The sequence below is a fragment of the Arvicanthis niloticus genome, chromosome 5, assembly GCF_011762505.2.
Source record: "Arvicanthis niloticus isolate mArvNil1 chromosome 5, mArvNil1.pat.X, whole genome shotgun sequence".
Taxonomy (NCBI): Eukaryota; Metazoa; Chordata; class Mammalia; order Rodentia; family Muridae; genus Arvicanthis; species Arvicanthis niloticus.
This window is the reverse complement of record NC_047662.1, coordinates 65,314,807-65,339,004: the sequence shown is the minus strand read 5'-3', so window position 1 is coordinate 65,339,004 and position 24,198 is coordinate 65,314,807. Positions and strand designations below refer to the sequence as shown.

General features: G+C 37.9%; 1 protein-coding gene across 4 annotated transcripts in view; it reads right to left on the bottom strand.

Moving 5' to 3' along the window:
* Positions 1 to 24,198, bottom strand: part of Bnc2 (basonuclin zinc finger protein 2) — a 402,767-nt gene that overhangs the window by 217,604 nt on the left and 160,965 nt on the right. For 3 of the 4 annotated variants that reach the window (XM_076934704.1, XM_076934703.1, XM_076934705.1), the window contains exon 4: positions 16,781 to 16,864. The exons of the other annotated variant lie outside the window; for it this stretch is intronic. In XM_076934704.1, coding sequence (XP_076790819.1) covers positions 16,781 to 16,864 — 84 coding nt within the window. The remainder of the gene's footprint in view (positions 1 to 16,780; positions 16,865 to 24,198) is intronic. 4 annotated transcript variants of the gene reach the window in all.

Sequence of the window (24,198 nt, the reverse complement as noted above, 5' to 3'; positions counted from 1 at the left end):
CAGCTAACCCAGGGCATTTTCTTGATTTAATCATGGTAGCAAGTTTATCTCTTGCTGTTGGCATAAAATATGATCATACTCATTTCTACAGGGTCATACGCATAGGGTTGTTGCCCTGATCCCATATGATCTCAGAGTATATTGGCACATAAGGTGATATAACCTTTTTTAAAAAATCTGTTGTGCATTGAGGAAATTGTATCTGTTTCACTTCAATAAAAGCAGGATTAATTTGCTTACTTGACTGACTTTTTCTAGTTTGATATTTTCTTCTACTTTTCAGTTACAATATTCAAGTCCAAATGTTTATGAACTAGAACTAAGGTAATAGTTCACTCCCCCCCCACACACACACACACAAATTAAGGCAGTAAGGAATACTGCAGGTTTCTAATTAAAGAACTAAATACCAGCTGGTTATGCATCTGTAGTCTCAGCAATTGGGAGGTAGCAGAGGCAAGAGCATTAAACTTTTGTCTCAAAAACAACAAACAAAGTCTTAAATTCTAATTTCAGAGGCATACCTTGCACACATGTGCGATGCATCAGCTGAGTGTACATGCAATGATGTCATGAAACTACTATCTCTAAGATGTGCTTTGTCAGTTCATCCAGGTAAGGTGATGAGATGTACCCACCTATCTCCATTAGTTACATCTACTTTGTAACAACAGTATCCACTTATTTAACAGCTAGCCAATTTTTGTAGGGCTTTTCTTATTCAGGGGTGCTTTTGGGGATTTGTTTTTTTTGTTGTTGTTGCTGGGTTTTTTGTTTTGTTTTGTTTTGTTTTTTTTACTTTGTAGCCCTAACAGGTCTACCGGAGAAGAAAATAACACAACCAGGCCCTTATTTGGGCCTAAACTCCATACAAGGTGAGTACTATTCCTAGAGAGAAAAACCAAGAGAATGGTAAATTAAAAGTTAATGGTGGGACTCTCGACCTCTTTCTAAGTGTCATAATTAAAAGTCTCCTGAAGTTAATTACCAAATATAAGAAAATAAAATCATATGAGCAGACAGAACATTCAACTTTTGTTTGTTTTTCATTTCTTTTGGGGGTGTTGTTATTGTTGTTGTTTTGTTTTTTGAAACAGGGCTTCTCAGTGTAGCACTGGCTGTCCTGGAACTTGTTCTGTTGACCAAAGTAGCCTCAGTCTCAGAGATCCGCCTGCTTCTGCCTCACAAGCACTGGCATCAAAGGTGTGTGCCACCGCTGCCACCTAGCTAGTGTTGTTGTTGATGATGATGTTGTTATTGCCGTTATTTTGTGTTTTTGTTTTGTTTTTGGTTTTTTTTTTTTTTTTTTTTTTTTTTTTTGAGACAGGGTCTTTTAATAGGTAGATCAGGTTGGCCTTGAACTCTGAACTCTACCTGCCTCTATCTCCTGAATACTGGTATGAAAGTTGTGTGCCACCTTACCCCACTCGTTATCAATATGATCACAGTGAATGAGGTAGTTAGTCTCTAACTTTAACAGAACAAGAAATAGGCTGACCCCCAACATCTATCAAACTCTTAATATGGAAAGAAGAAACTTTCTTGGACATACGGAAAATTCATTTCAAGTTAACAAAGAAGGAAGTAGTATGATACTCTTCTCCAGAGTCTACTATGAGCAGGGCTCCATGCAAAACAGCAGAATATACAGATAAGCATTTACATATAAGAATATACAGACATGCATTTGCCCTCATGGAGAGAAGTTTTTAAGTGAGTTTGCTTTTTCTCTACTGCCACAGATCCCACATTTATGCAAACATACAACTAGAACATATGTGTCCTTTGTGCAAAGTGTTCCTTTGTTTGCCTAGCCACACTGTGATTCCATGCAAAGACCAGTATTTGTCACATTCATTCAGCATGTACACACCTTCCTGACAAAGGCCAGGCTCAATGACAGTGCTGAGACAAGACACACAAATATGACTAAACCTGATTCTTCCAAAGCTCACAACACAGTTCCTCAGAGCTGCCTATCCTCACTTCATATGGAAGAGCTGCTTTGGAAACACCAGCTTGTTTCAATACAGCCTTGTATTGCCAACCCTGCAGTAAAAGGTCAGAGTGTTCATTCAGAAAGCTTTGACATCTCGATGTCCTATGACCTGTAGATGACAGACATGGAGGACAGCCTGAGATCACAGTCTGTGGTTGTTACATGGTCCATACATCCTCCATCAAACAGGGCTGCTGCCCTGACCCCATGTGATCACAGAGTCTATTGGCACATAAGTAAGTGAGAGAAGTAAACATATTTAAAAACCACAGGATGTGTTTTAAATCATTTTAAACCCATCCAAGTTGCGATTAGTTCAGTGACTTAGGCCTTTGCTGAAATCACATCTTGAAACATTATTGCAACCATTATTGTGGAATTCACTTTCTGATTTTGATATATTGAGTTCTTTTCTTGCCTCTTCTTTCTTACCCATAGATGTATAATTTGGGTCTGCTGTATTCTTTCAAAGGAAGAATTGGCAGGGTAGTTGCTGTTACTTAGGATAAGTATGTAATCTCTTTGACTTTCTCTTGTTGGGCAAACTGCCCAGTGAATATCAATTTTTTAAAGCTACAAATATGGTTTTAATAGATTCACAGATTTTAAATTATTATAATTCAGGGCACGTCTCTCCCAGGGTGAGCAAATAACTCATAGCAATCCATGTAGATGCAAAGGAGATGACAATTGATCAATCTGCATGTGAGTACATTGACAGAGTTACTGCTCCTCTTTCCTCTACAACCCTCCCCGCAACACTCAGACAATTTTCACATGGAAAAAAAAATGCCTGTCTTATGAGAGTTCAAATTAGTCATAATACCCACTTTGGGGACTGAAGAACACTTACTGTAAATCAGCCACTCAGAAACCACACTTGACATATTTTGGTTATAATATAACTGTAAGTTGCATAATATTGTACATATTGATTGGCTCTTGAGATTATAATGGAAAGCAACTGCCATACATTGAAAGTGACCAACCACAAGGCAGAAAAATTGTTCCTGAAGATCCCACAACCATTTTTCTTATAATCTAAACCTCCCTGTCCTCTACACAGTATATTCTAACACATGCTTAAAGCTGTATTTTTATCTTAAAGGCCTTTTAACCTCAAATTGTCACCTGCTCACCTCCCTCAGACTCAGAGAGTTCTACCACAGTAAACTGAATTTCTTCTTTAATGAAACAGTGACTTATCTTCTGAATCAGAGAAAGAATCAACCACCCCCCCCCAAAAAAAAAAAAAAACCAAACCAAACACCTTAGTAGGCAATGATTCCCAGATTGACTGAGGAAGGTAAAGGAGTTGTAAAACCATAATAAAATCTACCTTTCTGATATTTCTCTATTCAGCTCCTTTGTCGTTAAAAATAAAGTAATTGGAGAATTTTTAGTTTGTAAAATACTATCTGTGTACTTGATTTGGAGTATGTCTTCTACCTTCCTACATGAGTGAAGAACATGCTTTTCTCTGCTCCCTTAAAGTCTCTCTCCTGTAGGAACATACACTACTCTGTAAAAGGACAGCAAGAAAGAAACCTAGTAGCACACAGCAAGAAATCAAGGTGAGTTCTTGAACTTATAAGAAGCAAAGGCTGTTAAAAGATTTTAGCTGCATTTCCAAGTGAAACACTGATGTCATTTCTTCCCCTCCAAATGATCTGTCCTAATGGTTACCCTTTAATTTGGGCACCATGACTCTAATATAAAATACTTAACTATAATAAATACATATAATAATTTTGTGGCTCAGCTACTTGTGTTAGATATTGGTTTGTGAAAGATTCTTTTGTCAAATAAATAATAAATTGCACACAGTGTTTCAGTTCCACTGGGAACTACTTTTCAGTTTTTCCTTATATTCTTTGCTCTTCTAATTCTTCCTCAACTTATTATGTCTCATGGTTCAATAAAAGCAGTAATTGTACCTACTGAGGTCCCAATGACCATCTAGAAAACAATGGGTCAAATCACCCTATGGCATAATTTTGTTAACTCATCTTTTAAGAAAAATTTAAACATATATATATATATATATGTATATATATATATACACACACACATACATATATGTGTATGTAGACACACACACACGGCGGGGGGGGAGGAAAGGGAAGTGAGATGCTGAATAGGTAACAACATCCCCCTATTCCAAAACCAAAGACTTTGAAATATAATTGGGATAATGCCTATGAATGTTTTAGACTTGAATGTGGATAAAGTAGTCAACTTGTATTAAAATAATAATCACCCTAGTCCTAATATGAATAGTCAGTATTCCAAGAACTGCCCAAAATTACTAGGAGAAAGGCAGACAATCCTTTCAAATAATGAGGTGGTTAAAGTATAGTTAAACTTATCCATAAAGAACGCTGAAGTTCCTAGGGTTATAGAACAGCAAACACTTCAGAGCTCTGTCTATGGAACAAAGTGAAATAAACATATGGGTCCCATCTCAATTTTCTCCATTTTGCTTCTTGTTCCAGATGCATTAACCAACGCTGGCAACTAACTAGCCACCTTACCTTACGCGTCTTCTACGTATGTATGTCTCCAGACAATCAACAGGATGGCATATGGTTGCTCAGAGAACCACAGTAATTAACAGACAATGAGAGCCAATGAGTAAACAAACATTCTTTCCATTTCCTGTTCTGGGAGACATATTCATGATGTGACTTATTGAGAATAGCACTGGTCAACAGTAATACTGTTCCTCTCCACGCTCTTCTTTACATTGGTTTTCTAATCTATCATTCTCCTCTAAGCTCTTCCCTAAACAAAGACCCTTCTTAGAAGTTAATGTTATGATCTGTCTCAGAAGGACATAGGTTACATCAGCTTTCAAAGGAAATCATAAAATGAATGGCTAGAGTAAAATTGACTACATCAAACATAGAGGAAAAAATGACACAATGATGTAATTCATAGTAAGAGAAATACAAAGGTGAGGAAGGAGGAAAGTGCAGGAAAGCCTAGATTTTTCACATCCAGATATGGAAAGCCTATGGAGAAGCCAAACACCAGAAAAGCTCAAGGTGTTTACTTCATGTTGCCTTAACCACACACAGTTTGTACCTTTGCCAACAGGCATATATTTGGCTGATTATATATCTCTGGATTTTTGATGGGCTCAGTCATACTCTACCCTCAGGTAGGGTCATGGCATGCAGCTCCATGCTGGTTTCTCACGGTACTTTGAAACTTCCCTCCTACCAGATACAAGAAGCTGGCTCTGGACAGCAGGCTGAAGAAACAGCTAGCACACAGTTAAGTGACCTCTTCAATACAGAAGATGTCCTGTTGCACCACATGCATGGATTCCAGTAAACACACACCTTGGTTTCAATACACGTTTGGTACACAGTATCTTGAGAGGCCCGCAGGAAACACATCCAATCCTCTGCCACTTTTTCTATGACGTAAACTCTTAGCAAATCATCATTCATGGGTGACTGGTCTGCAGTTTTTTTCCTCTATGGTTGGTGATTCCCCAAACTACAGATATATAATCCTAAGAGTAAGAAATATTGGTATGGCATGATAAATAATCACTATTCAAATGGTGAAATTTGTGACACACATGAAAATGAGACCAAAATGTCTAAATAATACATCCAAATATTTGATTTAAATGTTTATTACAAGTGATGGCCAATAAAAAAAAAATCAATATCCCAAGTTAATTAAAAAAAAAACTCACAATTGAGATTGCATTAAGCCATTCATAACTGCCTTATGCACATTCCTAAATGGACTGTTCTATATCTGTCCTCTGTATGAGATTAAGAAGGAACAACAAACAACACACTCCAGTCCTCAAACTCTAGTAAAAAAAAAAATAATAAAAGATAAAAGTACATATTTTCTTGCAATTTATTTGTAAACTTACTGAAGAGCACTGTCAGAAAATATTAATCATAAAAGAATGCCAAGGATAGTTAGGCAAGCTGAAAATGAGATCAGTAACAGCAGAGCTTTACTTCCCCAAAGCAAAGCTTTTATCTTGTCACATAAAGAAATCAGCTCAGGAGGTCAGGGCGCAGGTGGGGACAGGACCCAAAAACAAGAAAGTAAGCAGAAGTTGCAAAGCAAGTGCTAAATATCAACACAAACAACCGTGCACCGCAAAAATGCCTTCTGGTGGTTTTAAAAGTGTTTATCTTCTGCTCTGGACCTAATAAGGATATATTCATTTTCATACAAAAGATAAGGAAAGGTTGCTTGTGTAAAGAAAAGACTTATGTGACTAATAGTTATAAACAAAATTTCTTTGTACATCAAAGAAAAGGAGCCTTTTGTTTATTCAAGAAATTCCTAATGGGTTCATTTATAAGTAAAATTTTCTTTTTATTTGAGATCCAGCAGCACAGGGTATCTGAAGACAGCAGGTAGCTCTGATAATGAACTTTGCAGAGTTTTGAGAAAATAATATCTGAAGGCAATTTGTTCTTCCAGGGTCAGTAGAATAAAAAAAAAGAATAAAAAAAAAAATCTCTGAGGACATTTTGAGATTTTAAAATAAAATAAGAAAACCAGACATACACAAAGGGGTGGAGGGAGTCTGGCTAATTAAAATTTCCAGTTCTATATATACAAATCCATCAAGAAAGGCCTGCAGGACCAGACCTGTGCAAGAAAAAGTATACCATCATCGCATTAATTGTGTGACTACTTCATAATGCCAGCCAGCCAGGTTTACACAGAAGAGATTAAATAACAAGATAATCTTATAAACAATGCTCATTTCACCAGTGTACCAAATAAGTTTGATTTATATCACTGACTGTTCTTCTAATTAATTTACGCACCCACGTGCTTCAATTTACACAGACAGACACCTACAGTGAGATAGAGATAGCCATTTTTTTAAGCATCTTGACCTTTGAGCTGGGTTCATGTTTAGTCTTCTCATTGTTATTAGTCACTCAAAAATGAAGAAACTGTTAAGGCCCTGCATTAAAGTTAACCATGAGGAAAGGAAATGCTTTATCAAACTAAATGCTCATTCCCCCGTCAACATATATGTTGACTTCAGTTGGTAAACTTCACCAAAACTTGACTTGCAAGGAGCATTCTGACTCCGTTCTGAATCAATCATCCCCTGCAACAAATATATTCTCCTTTCTCTCTGTTTCTCTGTTTCTGTTTCTCTGTTTCTTTCTCTCTCTCTCTTTCTCTCTCTCTCTCTCTCTCTCTCTCTCTCTCTCTCTCTCTCCCCCCCCCTCTCTCGTCAGTTCACTTCATAAATAGCATCAGTTTAAAATACCTGTGTTTTTTTAATGTAGCTTCTACTGAAAGAACGAAGGGAGAGACAGCTCATTTTAAGACATGATTTTTAATAATACTAAGGGCTTAGATAAAACATTTAGGCTCATTTTCTAGCAGAGACCACCAATCAGTAACTGGGGAAAATCCATAGGTTAAAAAAAAACTGAACCCATGTCCATTTCCTTAAGCAGAAAACAAAAGGCCATATCAGAATCAGACCATTCACAAGATACCATCAATGATATCAGCTCACACTTCAAAACTCTAAAACCACACTGTAACAGAGTACTCTGGTGTCAGGATTATTTTAATTCAGCCATTTTACAACTTCTATGGATAGTTTCAGTGTGTGGATAAGAATGTCTGTTTACTTATTTAATCAGGCAAGAAAAGGCTTTTCTCCTCTTTGTTATAAAACTTTTATTTATATAAGTGATCAACGTTTATTTGTAAAACCTCAATACAATAACAGATGTCAGCTGCATTATATGTTTTTGATTATAAACTCCTAAAGGGCAGAGACCCTATCTGTTCAGCTCACATTTTATAGGATGCAAACACAGTACCATACCCAAAAAGGCACTTAAAGATGTTTTTTTTTAAGTAACAATGATTTCAGGGGAACTTAGTCTGCCTCTGTGCTCCAAGAAACTCTACTGGCACTCACTGAGCATTAAAGAAGACTTTTATACTCTCAGGCAATCCCTTTCTTTGTATATCTGCAAATGACACTTTGCTTTGGAAACAGGGCTCACTTAGACGTGACTATTTGTACTTCATACTGTTAAAGAGGTAGTGTTTGAACAACATTAACAGATACTAGAAAAACAGACAGGTAAAAACAAAACAGACCTAAACATTCTATGCCTTAGTATTGCTTCACCATATCACACGTGTCATGGGCAAAAAAATGTGATTTTATTTTCCATGGAAAGCTTGCTGAAATTTCTACTACAATGCTTAAAACTGAATCATTCTGACCTGAATTCTGACCATTCCACCAGGTTTAGGTATGACTGATATCTGCATTCTTCGTATTCTTCTGGATTGTATGAAACGTGGGGGAAATTGGCTATGTAACGTAGCTTTTAAATTTTAAAACAATGTCTTGTAATATGTATAATCACTAAAGAAATAGAAACAAGCACATGATATCATGTAGGCTCTGACCAGTAATGAAGACAACCTGGGGTAAGTCTTATCAAGCCTCTGACCCTCAGTTTCTAAATCATTAAGAGGAAGATACTGGTTTTTTACAACTCATATAATTTTCACTTTGAAGTTCTAACAAACCTAACACACAAATTGAGATTGTTCTATCTACACAAGCAAAAGGTTTTCTTTTCTTGTACAAGAGACAGCAAGACTTGTATGTTCTAATATAAAGTATTCATTGTAATTAACTCCAACCAAATATACAGATGGAAGATAATTAGTAATTCTGATAGCTATATAAAGTATGGGTATAATATGTAATATATTTATTAAAGCCTATGCACATGTGCCATGCCCACTCAAAATATGTAACTCTCTAATCAAGATGAGAACTAAAAGCTTCCTGTTTCTCTTTCTTACCTCCTTTCCGTATGAAGCAGTCACAACAAAGCTTAAGAAATCACACAGAGGAAGCACAGTGCCTCACTCAGCACTTCGAATGTTAATATGCACAGTCACCAACATGAACAGCTCATGTCAAATCTATCACCTAAAATTCAGACAACACTCTCTCCCCAAAACACTTAGACTAAGAAGAATATAAAGCATATCTCATTCATAATATACCTGAAATACTAAAACTCAAGCTATACGAGTCCATGACTTTACTGCTACTGAAGCAGGATATAAATGCAACAACAGCAACAGAAAAAAAAAAAAAAGGAAAAATATCTGAAAAGATATAAAAGCACCCAACTTGTATCCTTCCAAAATTTAAAAAGGGGAAAAACGAAAAAGGAAAAAAACCTTACATTCATTCAGTAAATTTTCTGTATTTACTTACAAATTTCAATTGCTGAATATACTATCATTTCCTTGTTTTTGGAAAACAGATGCACAGAGAATACTCAGTAAAAATAGACAAAACCCACTATCTTATTTAAATTTTTCTGTCAACTTTTAATTCCTATGGTAGAAAGATACCTTAAAAATTATTTTAAGTTATATAATATTTACATAGTCAAGATACATATGCTATTTCAGGAATTTTTTCATAATCATTAACCTTTTGGTAACCAGAAATTTGTGAAAATATAGCATAATAAGAATAGATTTACTGTTATTATGTGCCATATAAAAATGCCTCAGTTACTAACACTATTTCCCCCTTCTGACACTTCCATAAGTGAGAAGCAGTACCAAAGAAAGGAAAATTTCCTATTCCATTGCATCAACTAAAATGAAATCCAGAGATAAAAACAGAGAGGGAGGGCATCTCCTACCGGTTACTCTGCTGGGTTTTAAGCAAGTCTGAACTCAAGGGTTTCTACACTCATATTCCCCTACATAGGAGAAGAAACATGTTCACCTGACCCTACTAAACTCTGATGCTACTGATAATAATTTTACCTAGATACAGGAAGAGGTGGCTCAATTAACATCCTGGATTCCTTTCTTAAACTTCTTTATGAAATTCATTCACTTCTTTAAACCCATACCATTTATGTATGAATGTAACCTTAATCTTATGTTTTATAAGGTTTTTTTTTTTTTCAAAGTTATTGTGGTCACCAATGTTTTCAGGATCAGCAATTCAACTCTGTAGATGAAATGGAACTGTAGATCACTTCTGTGGAAGGTGGGAAAGGAGAATAAGACGTAAAGAGAAGCAAAATATAAAGGAACAAAAATGTAATGTGAAAATACAGATAGGAAAAGAGAACTCGGAGAAAACACAAAAGAGACAGGACTGGACAGAACGAAAGGCAGGGAGGAACCAAGAGAGGAGGGAGCAGGCAAGATAAAATTTCTGCAGTCAATGGCTCTTATCCAAAGCTTGTCAGAGCGCAAGCTCAACGCCTGCATCTTGTTTTCTGACAGCAAATACCTCTCCATTGTTTTTTCAACAATGTTTTCTGTACCTAGGCAGTCTCATTTTCTTTTCAATTTTTAGGTTAGTTTGAAAGAAAGGTTCAATTCTAAAACTTTGTTCATGTGTACAGCAGTAAGTTTTATTTTAGAAACGTACTTTGGAGCCTACACTCCATGGCTCGCAAAACCTCAGAGTTGTTCAGACCTTTTAAAGCTGATGGAGGGTACTGTCCGTCTGAAGAAGTCAGAGTTGCCTGGTTCTATGCTGCTTGAGAATCACATTCAAAAGTAGTGCAATCTGAACTCCCTAGCCAGACTCTACAGGAGGGTGAACTGCGCACCTAGACCTGACAATGAGCTCCTGCCAGGACGCTCCCTCTCCTGCTGACTTGCTTTATCCAGCCACACACCTACTCTTGCTCATTAAGTGCACACACACCACAGTCTACACCATAGTTCTCAGCATCTTAAAAACCGGTGGTACTCGGGTTACTGCCCAGTCTGCTAGCCCTTGCAGTGTACTTTACTACCTTACAAAACAACTTTTCATATAAAAATTCATCAAATAATGCACCACTTTTGCTATATTGATCCTACAAACTGTAAGTCTGTGAAGTGGCTCAATACCGTGTCATCACTGCACAGCAACTTGTTTCATTTACAGTATCTGTTTCACTTCTACTCACGAGCTAATATAATTCAATTTTTTTTAAACTGCACACAGGCTGCTAGACACATGTGCATGGCAAATGGAATCTGAACTTAGCTTAACAGCCTCATTTATTCCTGATGGTTTAAATTATTTCATCACAATTAATGACACCCCCTCAGCTTCCTGTGCAGCACTGCCAGATGTTCAGAGACCACAAAGCCACTCTCTTCTTTGACGGCTGGTGACAAGTTGTCCTCTGAAGGACATTCCCTAGGTACACAGCCGGATGACACCTCCATTGCTTAGCACCTCTCTGCCTCCCAGAGTAACTACGGTGAGGAAAAAGCAGGAAGTCATGAGAAACAAGCAAATGCATTAGTTAGGGCAAATTCTGCAAAGTGATCTAAATTTGGAGGAGCTGAGCTGCTGCTGGGGTTCCTAACCTTGCTGTTTAGAAAAGGCCTCTGCCTCCACCTTCTCCACGCCAGCATCTACTGAGTGTAGGGAGAGCCTACCATGGCATCATTCCCAGAGGATCGAGAAGAACCACCACAGCACAGACTTCTCCAAAGAGGCCTTTCTCACTTTTGGTTATTTTCAGAAGTGTCCTGTTTTTATGTGTAAGCAATTTGAAATTACTGTCTCTCTCTTCAATCATGATTATCCTCTATCCTATTCAATAAAAACAGTAAATAGAAATGCATTTTGGCAACTCTTGCTTAGTGGCTTTGCTCATTTACTTAGGTTTAAGTGGGGTTTTTTTGAGGTTGTTTTGTTTTCCCAGGGGGTACTGGGATTTTGTTGTTTAGTTTTGTCTGTTACTATTATTTCACTAATTTTGTTTAAAGGAAGTACTGAAAAATGCAGTTCCTATTTCCTGTTTTGACTGCAATGCCAGGCAGGCACAGCTATTTTACCTGACCACTTTTAATACCAACAATAAAAAGTCTTAGTCTAAAACTTCAAAAATATTCATTGAATTCTTCACGTGAGTTTCACATAAAACACAAATTCACATAAAATAGAAATCACAGGTAGCTAAAAAGGTGGTAGGAATAAACACACTAGCACTTTTACAGTAAGAATTCAATACATGGCTCTGATTTGGAAAACATTTCCATAAACTAGAGAACATGTGGCAGACATTTTATGGATTATTTTTTAAATGTTTAAAAAAAAATACCCTGATCTTATTCAGGGAATAAGGGGCCTTTTCGTTTGCCAAAAAGTGTAATAGGAAAACAGAAAGGCCACCTGTGTCAGCCCACCCTATAGCATGAACATGAGCTATAAGGGCATTTTACAAAATATTTTCAAACTGAGATGAGAAAAAAATCAGTATCAATACAGATTCTAAACAGATGCACAAGGCCTCTGTGCATGTTAGTGATTATGTGTGTGGCCTCCCAACCAAGTTAATTCCACACGCCTCCCAAACCCTGTACACTTTCTCTTTAATAAGCTACTTGTGATTAAAACTACAGCCTCCTACATAGCAACTTGGACAATGGATACAAACACAGGGAAATGGAACAAGGTGACTTTTCCACACCCATAATTGGATATTTTTTTAAATCTTAAATGACTATTGCATCCTACAGGACACTCAACACTTAACATTTGGTATTTGTATATTAAATGCTTTACTGGGATATCCTATAGAATGTGTTCTCTCTCTCTCTCTCTCTCTCTCTCTCTCTCTCTCTCTCTCTCTCTCTCTCTCTCTCAGAGCTGAGAGACTCAGGGGGAAGCTGTACTGATGACACTCTTTGTAGCCTGCAGACAATAGTAAACTCTGAGCACTCCCAGAGTTGCATCAGATTTTCCTTGGATGGAGACTGAAATGAAAGTTCGATTACTGAGAGGTAGATAAGTAAAATAAACAACTAATTTCATACAGGGAGGGTGGGAGAACGTCATATGGACCTCATTCTGTTGTCTCCGAACACTTTATCTGAGGGGGAAAAGGAGCTGAGTAAACTTTAAACTCTCATGTAGGGATGTATTGCTTGTGTGTCCCTGGCAGATGTGGAAAGGAGATGAAATGGGCAAGGGAGAATCAAATATCCCTTCGCTGCAGGTTTGCTGAGGGAAAGAGTGCTGCAAAGACCTCACATCTGGCAATCATTTGTCAATAGCGGGAAAGAGAACGGCAGGAAACTTTCTGGCTCTTGGAGAAGATGAAAAGACAAAAACCATCTCTCTCTCTTTCTCTCTCTCACACACACATACACACATGTACACACACACACATAATAAAAGGACTTATGCTCTACCACGGCCACCCCCACCCCCAAATTTAATGATCTTCAGATATACTCTATTCCATGGTAAAAAAAAAAAAAAAAAAAAAAAAAAAAAAAAAAAAAAAACAAAAAAACAAACAAAAAAAAACCTTGCAGTCACTTGACTTGTTAAAGCTGCAGTGTGTGTACATTTTTTCAAATAAACCCCAGGGCTGATGTTAGAAAATCAAAATCAGTCAAGCAGAGACCGCCTGGTACTTTGGGCAGGAATCCTTGTGGTTTAGTCAATAAACAGAATCTGAATGAAAGACACCACAGTAACTAGACAGTAACGTTTTGAACAGCTCTTAACCTGAAGGGAGGTGGGGGGGTTGGTGTGCTAGTGACCAAGGACATAAGGGTACCAGTCCACTTAGAGCTGAGTACCTGCAATGTGACTGCTTAGGACACAGTCATCTGTTGTTCAAAAAAAAAAAAAAAAGAGAGAGAGAGAGAAAATAACATTATATAGGGGTTATTATATGGAAGCTGAAAGAGCTGTTCTTAAAAATTAATTATATCTATCTAATAAGGTAGTAAGAGAAACTTGTCTCCATTTTGTTCATACTGACAAACTACAGTCAATCTGCAGGCTTTATCATTTTGTGTCCTAAAAAATAATCAGCTTTGTCCATGTAGATTCATCATTACAATAAACAAAGTTTTCTAGATATCCTCATACCACATTAATTAAGTTCTCCAAAATCATAGGAATATAAATCTGCTTGTGGTGATAGATAGACTTCAAGGGGTGGCTTCTGGTTCACCCTCGTGCTGCATTTAACCGGCAGTAGCTGCCACTGTGGAGCTCGTCCCTGTGACTCTGTAAGTGAAGGCTGCAGGTTGTTTAATAACCTGGCAAATTCACAGTAGCTTGTCAAATTATTACAGGAACAGTGTCATCACTAAACAAGCCTGATCACGGTTAATTACAATGCAGACCAGAGAGCAGCCACAATTGTTCATTAATTACAGGAAGCACCTCATTTAAATTTTATGGAAATTTACACTTGCACCCTGGTATGTCTGGAAAAAAAAAAAAGAGATCCTTCACGCATTCACTAAAGAAAGGAGTCTGTGGTTTATGAAACATCACAGTAAATTGTGTCTAATCTGGTCCTGAAATATTGGTTCATTATTTACTCTAATTTTCTAAGCACTTCAGTAGTGAAAAAACACCAAGTCAAACCTCACATAGTGAACTCTCAACCAAGAAAAGAACTGCGGAGTTAACTCAATCCACGAGGAGATGCAGCTAGGCTAAGAAAGGCCAACTTTTTATTAAACATATACAAAATACTTAGCAGTTAAGGAGGGGCTATCCTAGAAGGACCACTTCCTAGAAGGCAGTCGTGCTGGTCCACAATTCCATGTAGCTATTTATCTATTAAATTCCCACACTAAGCAGAAAATTCCAGCATTGTATCTACTTCAGAAGCCACTGAGAAAAATAAGCCAAGACATAAAGTGAACTGAAGCTGACTCTCTAGCTACTGGTCTATCAAATGTTAACCCCAAAGCACAGCAGATGCCTTTGCAAAAGTCAATCCTGACACCAGGTAGGATGGTTACTCAAGACCAAAGATACAAAGACAAGTATTGGGAATCTCAAAATTATCAAACCATGAAGCTTCTAAGATGGCTGAAAATCCAAGGATACAAGGCAAGGATTTAATAGGAAGAAGTTACAGATAGAAAGAGGCTTGATGAGACGTGAGAACGTAATTCAATGAGAACTAAACCATACATGAGAGTTATCCCTACATGAACATTCTTTGTAAGAAAGAATATAAACAAAGTATCGCTTCCAAACTGAGGTGCCCTGGAATTTACTCTGAGAATAATAAGGCCAAGCAGCAATCCTCTATCCTTTACAGGGCCTGGCACCAGAGAAAAGCAGATGAAACTCCCTGAAGTGCATGGCTACTTCTCTTACATAGAAGAGGAATGAACTAAATGCCACGACAAGAATGAATGAGATGAAACTTAAAAAGACTTCCAGAACAGATTACGCTCATTGTAACTGACATAATATGGTCAAAATTGGTATTATTAAAAGGTACGGAAGCCATACACAAGGGAAGAAAGGGAAAGAGGAGGAAATGGTTTAAGTGTGTCCCAGCTAATTCACCAATTCAACCTAGCTGGCAATTTTTCAAGAGATTTAATTTTCCCCTTCGTCTACTAAACTAGTGATACAGAAGGAAGCAACTAGTAACACAATCCGTTTCCTTACTTTGTGATGCTCTGATTTTCTCTGCAGAGCCCAAACAACTTGTCAACCACACTGTTTACCAACAACCAGGTTTCACTAAACATGTACCCACACTTCTTCCTTCCTTCACTATGCCAAGATACTATGCTAAAAAAAAAAGTTTCACTTTTTATTGTAAACTGATATTGCAAACCCATTTTCTTCACACAAGTTCAAGACACATTCTCCAACAGTCACCCCACAAGCTACTCACAGTGATTGCTGGAATAACATCCTTGTATCATGCCAAAGGTCAAGATTCAAGCTCCTTGCCACAAAGAGGCTTCTGTCACCCTATATTTGTATGTCACATATGCTGTGAGTTTTCCAGAACTAGGAAATATATTATCAGGACCTGAATGTGTCACACCTGCTTTTCTATTGTCCCACATCCATATACGACCTAGACAGTACCAGCCTGGGACACAACAAAGCTCAGGTGGTCTTCTCTAGGCCAAGAGCAGGTGTGCAAGAGATAGCATACCCCCATTAGTACTACAAAAACTGAAGCTTCCCTGCCTCTAGCTCATCCACACTCTCACTATGAGGAACTCAATTGTAAAAATTCCTCTCATTTATTATGTGTTACATCTAAATCAGTAAAAGATACTTTAGTATTGTACTCAATATAATTATTCTGTAAAGCCTGAAAAAATCTAGAAAATGATGCCAAGTTGAAACTCTAGAAAAGCTAGGTTTATTCATGCCATCCATGTTGAAACTTCAGCCTGTACATCGTAATGGTAAACACATCCCTTAAAATTTAAAAGCACACAGAAGCGGAGATGTTCTTCATCATCTCTGTATTTGTGTTCTGTGATACACCAAGCCAGGTCTAAAAGCCTCAAGACCACACAAAGTAGACTAAATTCCAAGCCAACATTTTCGAGAGAAATGTACTTTGCACATATCACAATGTACTAAGACAGAAGATACTTATTGTTAAGTATCACTTTTCTTATTTAGTCCACAGATTAAATTATTTGCCAAAGATTCCATAGCAACCTGTGCCAATCTACACAGCCAGTCTTCAGGGATCAGGATTTTTCTTTTATTCTAGACTATGTCTCTTGGATGGATGGATAAATGGATGGATAATAAATTTCTTCCAATTATAGACAGCTCATCCTTACAAGAACCCCTTGCTATATATATGCTACATCAATCCCTTTTTACACTTATCTCAAGGGTTATCATCTCTTGATGGCACTGATAACACTGGTCTCCATGGGTCATTGTTTCTGACACAGCATTCCCAGCTAATAAAACATTAAGACTCCAACCTGGACTTCCAGCCTCTGGTCTGGCTCCTCCAGGTTTGGGCAAAAGTCTGCACCCAGCACTCTGCCAGCACATGCCAGTGGAACCTGAGGGGATATGGCCAGGTTAGATGCTGGGCACAGAGCCTACACATAGTCACACTCTACCAGACAGAAGCAGGGATATCCCAATTACAGGTCTGAAAAAGGCCTGACACATATTTGACATTGCTATGACAAATATATTGAAAATATATGAAACTTAGTTTATCAAGTATGAAAAGGTAATTAATCCTACGAAGAAAAGATACACATGCATTTTTCTCTTATAACCTCAGTCTCATATTTATATCATGTAGTACAGAATAGTCATAAGTATCTATGGACAGGAAGAAGAAGGAAAGTTAAAAAGAGGAAAACTGGGAAGAAAGAAGACTGAAGCACATACTTTCTTCTGAATTTTGATGTCCCTTTTTCCACATAACCTTAAAGTTTCCAGAGAAGAGTGAGGGAACAGCATTCTATGCTGTCTGAAGTCCCTTTCTACCCTTAAGATACCTGTTGACAGTCTCCTTTTCAGAGATATACTAACACAGGTAAATTTTAAATTATAAATATTGTTATTTTTATTTGCATACTGTCACATTGTTTTGCTTCTCATTTGCTGAGGAGGGTACTATTGGTTCATATGGGGTAGAACCCTGAACCTGGCACTTGACACACTGTGGGCAAAGGTCCTTCTATCAAACAATAAAACCCCAGACCCAATATTTACTATCTTTAAGTGTATGAAACATGATATAAATTTTGTTACAAAAAAAAGTAACAACAATAAAACATTTTAAGTTAGTGGATATTTCTTGGCATGAAGAGCTCGACCCTGAAATCCATGAAGATACTCTTTCAAAATTGCATCTTCTCTTACAGTCAGTATCTTTTCTGAATATTGCCTACTCCAAATATTTCACCTCTGGTTTTAAGATGAAGAGAAATGAATTTAAAATCCTTCATTTCCTACTTTTAACATTTTTCTCTGGGGCCTGGAGATCTAGCTCAAGGATAAAGACATTAAGCAACTGAAGCAAGGCTCTGGATTCTACTCCCAGACTAGCAGACATAAAATAAAATTTTTATCAGTATTTGCCAGCACATGTTAACTGTGCTAATCACATGTATCTACCAGCACATACCTCAACACATCGACTATGAGACATATCACCTGCATCTTCTATCCCTTTGGTGTCTGAGTCTTTCAAATTCCCAAGACCATCTGTGTTAACCAAAGTCCTCACTTAAAGGTCAGTTCTCAGTCACATGGGCTACTTAAATGATTCCTTCTTTTTCTAAACTTACAAATCATTTTGCTGCTCAAGCTCAGAACAATTTTTTAAAGTCCCACTTGCCCTAAGAGTAATGTCGCCTAACATAACCCAGTCAACTTTCTAAACATGTTTAGGTCCAAGGCTCTCTTTCCTAGTTAAGTCTCTTATTTGTCCCTTCACGCTGAGGTCCAAATGGTAAGATGCCTAAATATCATCTGCTGTCACAGTTAATAAGTCTTGTTTGTTTATGAGACAAGGTCTCATATAAACCATGTTAGCTTCTGGCTATCCAGCTGAAGATTGCCTTAAATCCCACATCTGCCTGTTTTTACCACCCAAGTGCTGTGACTCAGGCAGTACCACCTTTCTATGTCTGTTTTATTTTTATTTAAATAGGTGTTTTGCCTGCATGTATATCTGTGCACCATATGCATGTCTTGTACCCATGGAGGCTAAAAGAGGGTGTTTAATCTATTGGAAGTAAAATTACAGACAATTGTGATCCATAATGTGGGTGCAAGAAACCTAGGTCAAAATGAAAAGGAAAAAAAAAAAAAAAAGACAAGATACTAGGCAAGAAGAAACCCTTTTGGTGTCATTAATTCTAAAGGTATTTGTTGACTTTACATATTATAAAGACAATATAGGAAACTACCTACTATTTGTATTTTAGTCTAAAACAACATAAGCACTTTCAAAAAAGGGATTTGTACTCTCTATTGTGGAGTAAGAAGGAAAAACCTGGGCGTTAGTGAAGCAGAGGCATTAGGAATTTGTGTTGTGTCACAAATGGAAATGATGCTGATTGTACCCTGCAGTTGACATATGGAGGGGCACTAATGAGTTCTGCATCAGTAATTCTCTCAAGGGGACAATAAAAGGAAAAGGAAAAAATCAATCTTGGAATATTCAATATCAAAATGAATCCTCTCCCATCTACAGAAAGATTCCTATAAAGCGCTAACAAATGTGACTACTGAGCTGACTGAAATGGTTTCCATAAGCCAGAATGTATATTTTGTAAATTGTATGTAAACAATACCTTATTTCACATATACAAAGCAAATTGCTACTTATCTTAATACTATTTGCCCGTGTCACAAATACTAAGCTTCCAGCTTCTTTTCATCTTCACACTCACAGAATGCACTTTATAAACACTCTCAAGAGGAAAGAAGAAAGTTAAACAACTATAATTACATTCAATTACAACTTCAGACACTTAGAAATACAGTTCTGAGAAGAAACAAGGCCTTTTCAGTTGGGAAAGGAAAAGTGTAGCAAGCTACCAGTATGTTTCAACAGTCCTAGTCACAAAGAAGAACCAGCAGTGGGTAGCACTCCCAAGCCGGGAGTCCTACCATTTCTCACAAGAAAAAAAACAAAACAAAACAAAACAAAACAAAAAAAAAAAACCATAAGGATGAATAAAAGAAGACTCCCATATTGTAGAGACAAGACAACTAAGATTCAAATCCAACTGCACAGATCAGTATGGTTATACTCCAACAATACCCAATACCCAACCATAACTGCAACCGGTGCTGTCATCAGTTCTCAGATGGAGAAATTCTTCAAGAAAGATAAGCAACATCCAGGACATAAAAGATGACAGACAATTAACTGTAATTTAGAACACTTTTTTCCATCTTCCAATTTAAAAACCTCAGAAGTGAGGCAGCTTGCTATAAGCAACCAGAAAGTGACAAAGAGACGGAAGAGACTCAACTGGCCATCTTACCGTTATTCCATTGTAAACTGACAGACTGAAACACAGTGGGCCTGTCTAGTGTTTGTAATATAAATATTAAAGTGACTTCAAGATTCTCCTTTATCCATGTTCCTTTGTCCTAGGAACCAGTGTTTGCTTCAATACTGATGAAACTACAATGATTACCAGAAAGTATCTGCAAGGATTAAGACTTTAGAGAAATCGTAGTTTTTGTTATTTTTGCTTCTTAGTATATTTTGCGTTTAGAGTAATAAAATAATTTTTGTTGAAGAAAAATTAATGAACCAATCAGCTAGCATTTCTAAATATGATTCCACAGGTTTCTTTGTGGGATTCTGTTTTGAACATATAGACTTCATTCTTCTGGATCAGTAGCAGCAAGTTAGAGGCCTTGCAAAAGGCCTTTTGCTATCTCCAGGGGAAGTTGAAGCTGGGCACCTGGCTGCTCTCTTGTACATATCTCAGAGGAATCATGGTGTAAAAGAGAGTGATTCACAACCTACTTTGTATATTATCCACAGAAACAAAAGATAACAACAAACACAAAGGCCTGGCCCCCCTCTCCTTTTCTCTCTCTCACCTCTCAGAAGAATTCAGAAAGGAAGGGCAAGTGGGCATTCACTTCAATGTCAAAGAGCTTCCAGAAAACACATTTTCTGTAAAGAAGAGAGGAAATCTACCAAGTTCCTCCTCTTTCTGTCTCTTTGTCTCTCTCTCCCCCTCTGTCTCTGTCTCTCTGTCTCTGTCTCTCTGTCTCTCTCTCTCTCTCTCTCTCTCTCTCTCTCTCTCTCTCTCGCACACACACACACACACACACACACACACAAACACACACAAAACCACTAAATTTTTGTGTGTATACTTAGGATACATATAAAGCTGTTAGGCATTAGACTTTTTAAAAGACAACATAAAATGACCCAAGTTGCAAAGGGATGCAGTGCCAAGTATTTGGAGGTGAGTAGATAGAGAAGTGGAGGGTATGCAGACGGATGAAGATAAAAGAAGAAACTCAGAAATGATGACTTGGGGTAATGTGTTAGGGAGGGTGAGACTCACAGAGCCAGGGATGACTCCACTTAAAATTTAATTTTTCTTTTAAATATGAAACATTCATGTAAGCTATTGCCTGACAGGCATCATGAAAGTCACAGCCCAAATAAACAAAGTAACTTCTATGTCAGCTCAAGGCTTCTCAGTTAAGCTGGCTGTAAGCCCAGATCAGTTCTGAATCACTGAAAGTGTTCTGGTGATTTCTAGTCCAGCAATGATGAAAGGGATGAGGAAACCAATCAGAAGAACCTGAAAAAGAATGGATATACAAATTTGGACATGAAAAATAGAATGGAGGAAAGAGGTAATAAGGGGTAAATTCCTTTAAGAGGACTCAGGGGCATGCTGGGTGCAAGAACTGCTACATTCCAAGCCAGAGGGAAGCATAACAGCACTTCAGAATGCCAAACAGCAAGAGGAAAAACCACCCAGATAACACAAGTTCAGGAATGCCATTAAGTGAAATAGCTCCTACAATAAACTAGCAGAGAGAGAGAGAGAGAGAGAGAGAGAGAGAGAGAGAGAGATATTTCCCAACACTGTGAAGATGAAGATGCATGCAAAGCACACTGCTGCCAAATGCATGAATACAAAAACAGAAACAGTAAGGTGAGCTCGAGAGGCTGGGTGTGCATCTAACTTACATCTTAATTTCTTAACTAACAATTTAACTAAAGACAATACTGTAGGTCTCTAAGTATAGGTCACTATATCTCTGAGTGCCAAGATCTAAGTACTACATCTCTAAGCTAAGACTGCCAAGGGCCAAGCATACAGAATCTAAAACAGAATAATCAATGTTCTGCTCCCTGATGAGGAAGCAGTGCATGTGTATATGGTGGTCATTTTTCTAGTAAGAAATGGCAGAAATGTACCCATTCCTATAGAAGCTTTAGATGAGACAGGAGTGTATCAAAAATTTGATAAAGATGGGAAAGGGTTCTAGAGGAAGAATACAGGCTGGGACAGGTGACTCTGGAGTCGTGTGACTCTACGAGTCAATGGTTGACAGGAGTTGACAAAACAGAAGATGACATGCAGGTAGACACAGTGTGCCTCAGGAGTGGGGAGAACTTAGGAGCTCATCCTCGCAGCTAAGCCTCCCAGGAGAAGGGCTCCTAGTTCTGTGTGCAAAAGCAACCTTTGCACGTTCAATAACAGGAGATTTCACAGCCACAAACAAGAACACCTTGTTTTTATGCTGTAAAACCAGGGACAGACAGTGAAAGTCTCTCTTCTTTGTGACACCCTGAGGAGTTTAATGGACCATTAATAATGTTAAAATTACACAATCTTTCTTCTGGAGTACTTACAGGGCTTTATACCTAATACTCATTAATTCTCACATCAGACAAATAGAACTTCCTTTGCATATTCTCCCTTTAAAGAAAACTGAGGCCTATCACTATAGTTCCTTTACATATTTGATAAGTGGACAAGGACAGATGAAATTGAGTCAAATGCTGTAGCTACTGGTAACACTCATCTTCACTAGAGAAAGCCTACCATGTGATACAGCTCATCTTACGCCTTTCAATTCTCAATTTACCTGTGTATTAGCACTACAGAAAGTATAGAGCCGTTTTAACCTGTATCATCAGTAGACCTTTTAAAAATTATTCTTTAAAAATATGTACAAAATTGAATTGGTTTCAATTGGCTCCACTCACTCTTATATCAGTATTTTAGAAACTAAACACTAAAGTTGCTTCTTAGTGGTATGTATACATTGTCAAGTTTTATAGCTGATATTTAATGAAAACTCATGTATGTTTACCTGTGCTCAGTATTTCTGTCTTAACCTCAACCATCCTACAGACAGGTAATAAAGCTCTTAACCAGGTGGTGGTGTCACACACCTTTAAGCCCAGCACCTGGGAGGCAGAGGCAGAAGGATCTCTGTGAATTCAAGGCCAGCCTGGTCTACAGGGCAAGTTCCAGAACACTCAGGACTACACACAGAAACCCTGTCCCTTAAAACTAAAAAACAAAGAAGAAAACAGAAAGCTCTTAGGAGATGCTGGCCTCTTCAAATCTAAGCTGTCACTTCTCGTCACCTATCTCAGAGCCTTTTGCTTTTTGTATTTGTATAAGAGGAGTCCTTATGTAGGGCTAGAGAGGTTAGTAAGAAGGCACATGTGATACTTTGCTAAGCATACAGAGGCTGCACTTCTATTGCCACCCACATAAACGGCACCCAGCACATCTCTCCCATGAGGGCTCAGAAGTTTGAGATACTAAGGGAAGAAGTTTGATGATGACAGAAGCAACCATCAAAGGGCAACAAGATAGTACAGCAATAGGAGAAACTAAAAATCTTTCTCAGGCTCACCAGAGTCCAACATTACCAATTTCAGGAGGCTTCAAAATTCTCCTGCAGCGTTTAAAGAAAAGAAAAACTTGTCTCGGCTCAAAAGGGCTGACCTATTGAAGTCTTCACCATGCAAAATGTTGATTACCAGCACATTTCCCCTCTGCCCTCCTGTACCAGCCAATCCCCCAACAAATAAAATATAAGAACATTTCTGAGTATTCTATGACACTATGGTTTGACTTTTAAATGATAACGCAGAGATCTTAGGAAACACAATTGAATAACATCTAAAGAAACCTAACCCTTTGGGTGATATGCTCTTGACTGACAACCAGCAGCCCACATTGGTAGTCCATAGTGTACCTGCTCTGTTGAGCTTCAAGTATAGAAAGCCAGACTACCAGTGGAGTGAAAGCTCCCCAGATGATAATTTCACTTAGAACAAGACACAACTACCGAGAAAAGACAAAGAGTATTGATTGGAGTGTAAGATTCAAACCTCCCCAAACATCACATACTCTGTAAGAGACAGTGGGGATCCCAGAAGAAACAGAAGTGTGAGATAAAGTGCTGAAATGATCAAGGGATGATATGGCCAATTCACACCCACTGCAAATGTTAGCAAGGAATGATATGGCCAATTCACACCCACTGCAAATATTAGCAAGGAATGATATGGCCAATTCACACCCTCTGCAAATGTTAGCAGGAACTGATGTAGGGGACAGGCACTACCAAGTGGATGAAAAGCACTAAGCCAACTAGGTCAATGTCTGGAAAACTCCCATAATCCCAGCACTTGGAAGACTGGGGCAGGAGGATTACCCTCTAGAGACTAGTTTTTCTCTAAATTAGCAAACAAACAAAGAAACAGCAGGTCTCCTTGAACAGAGCCACTGTGCTCAGATTCTCTATCTGGCTTTCCACAATCATCAAGAATCAGGATGACCTGGACTCAGAGGCACAGGCCTATGATTCCAGCATGTGAGAAGCTGAGATGGATTCGAGTTCAAGGCAGACT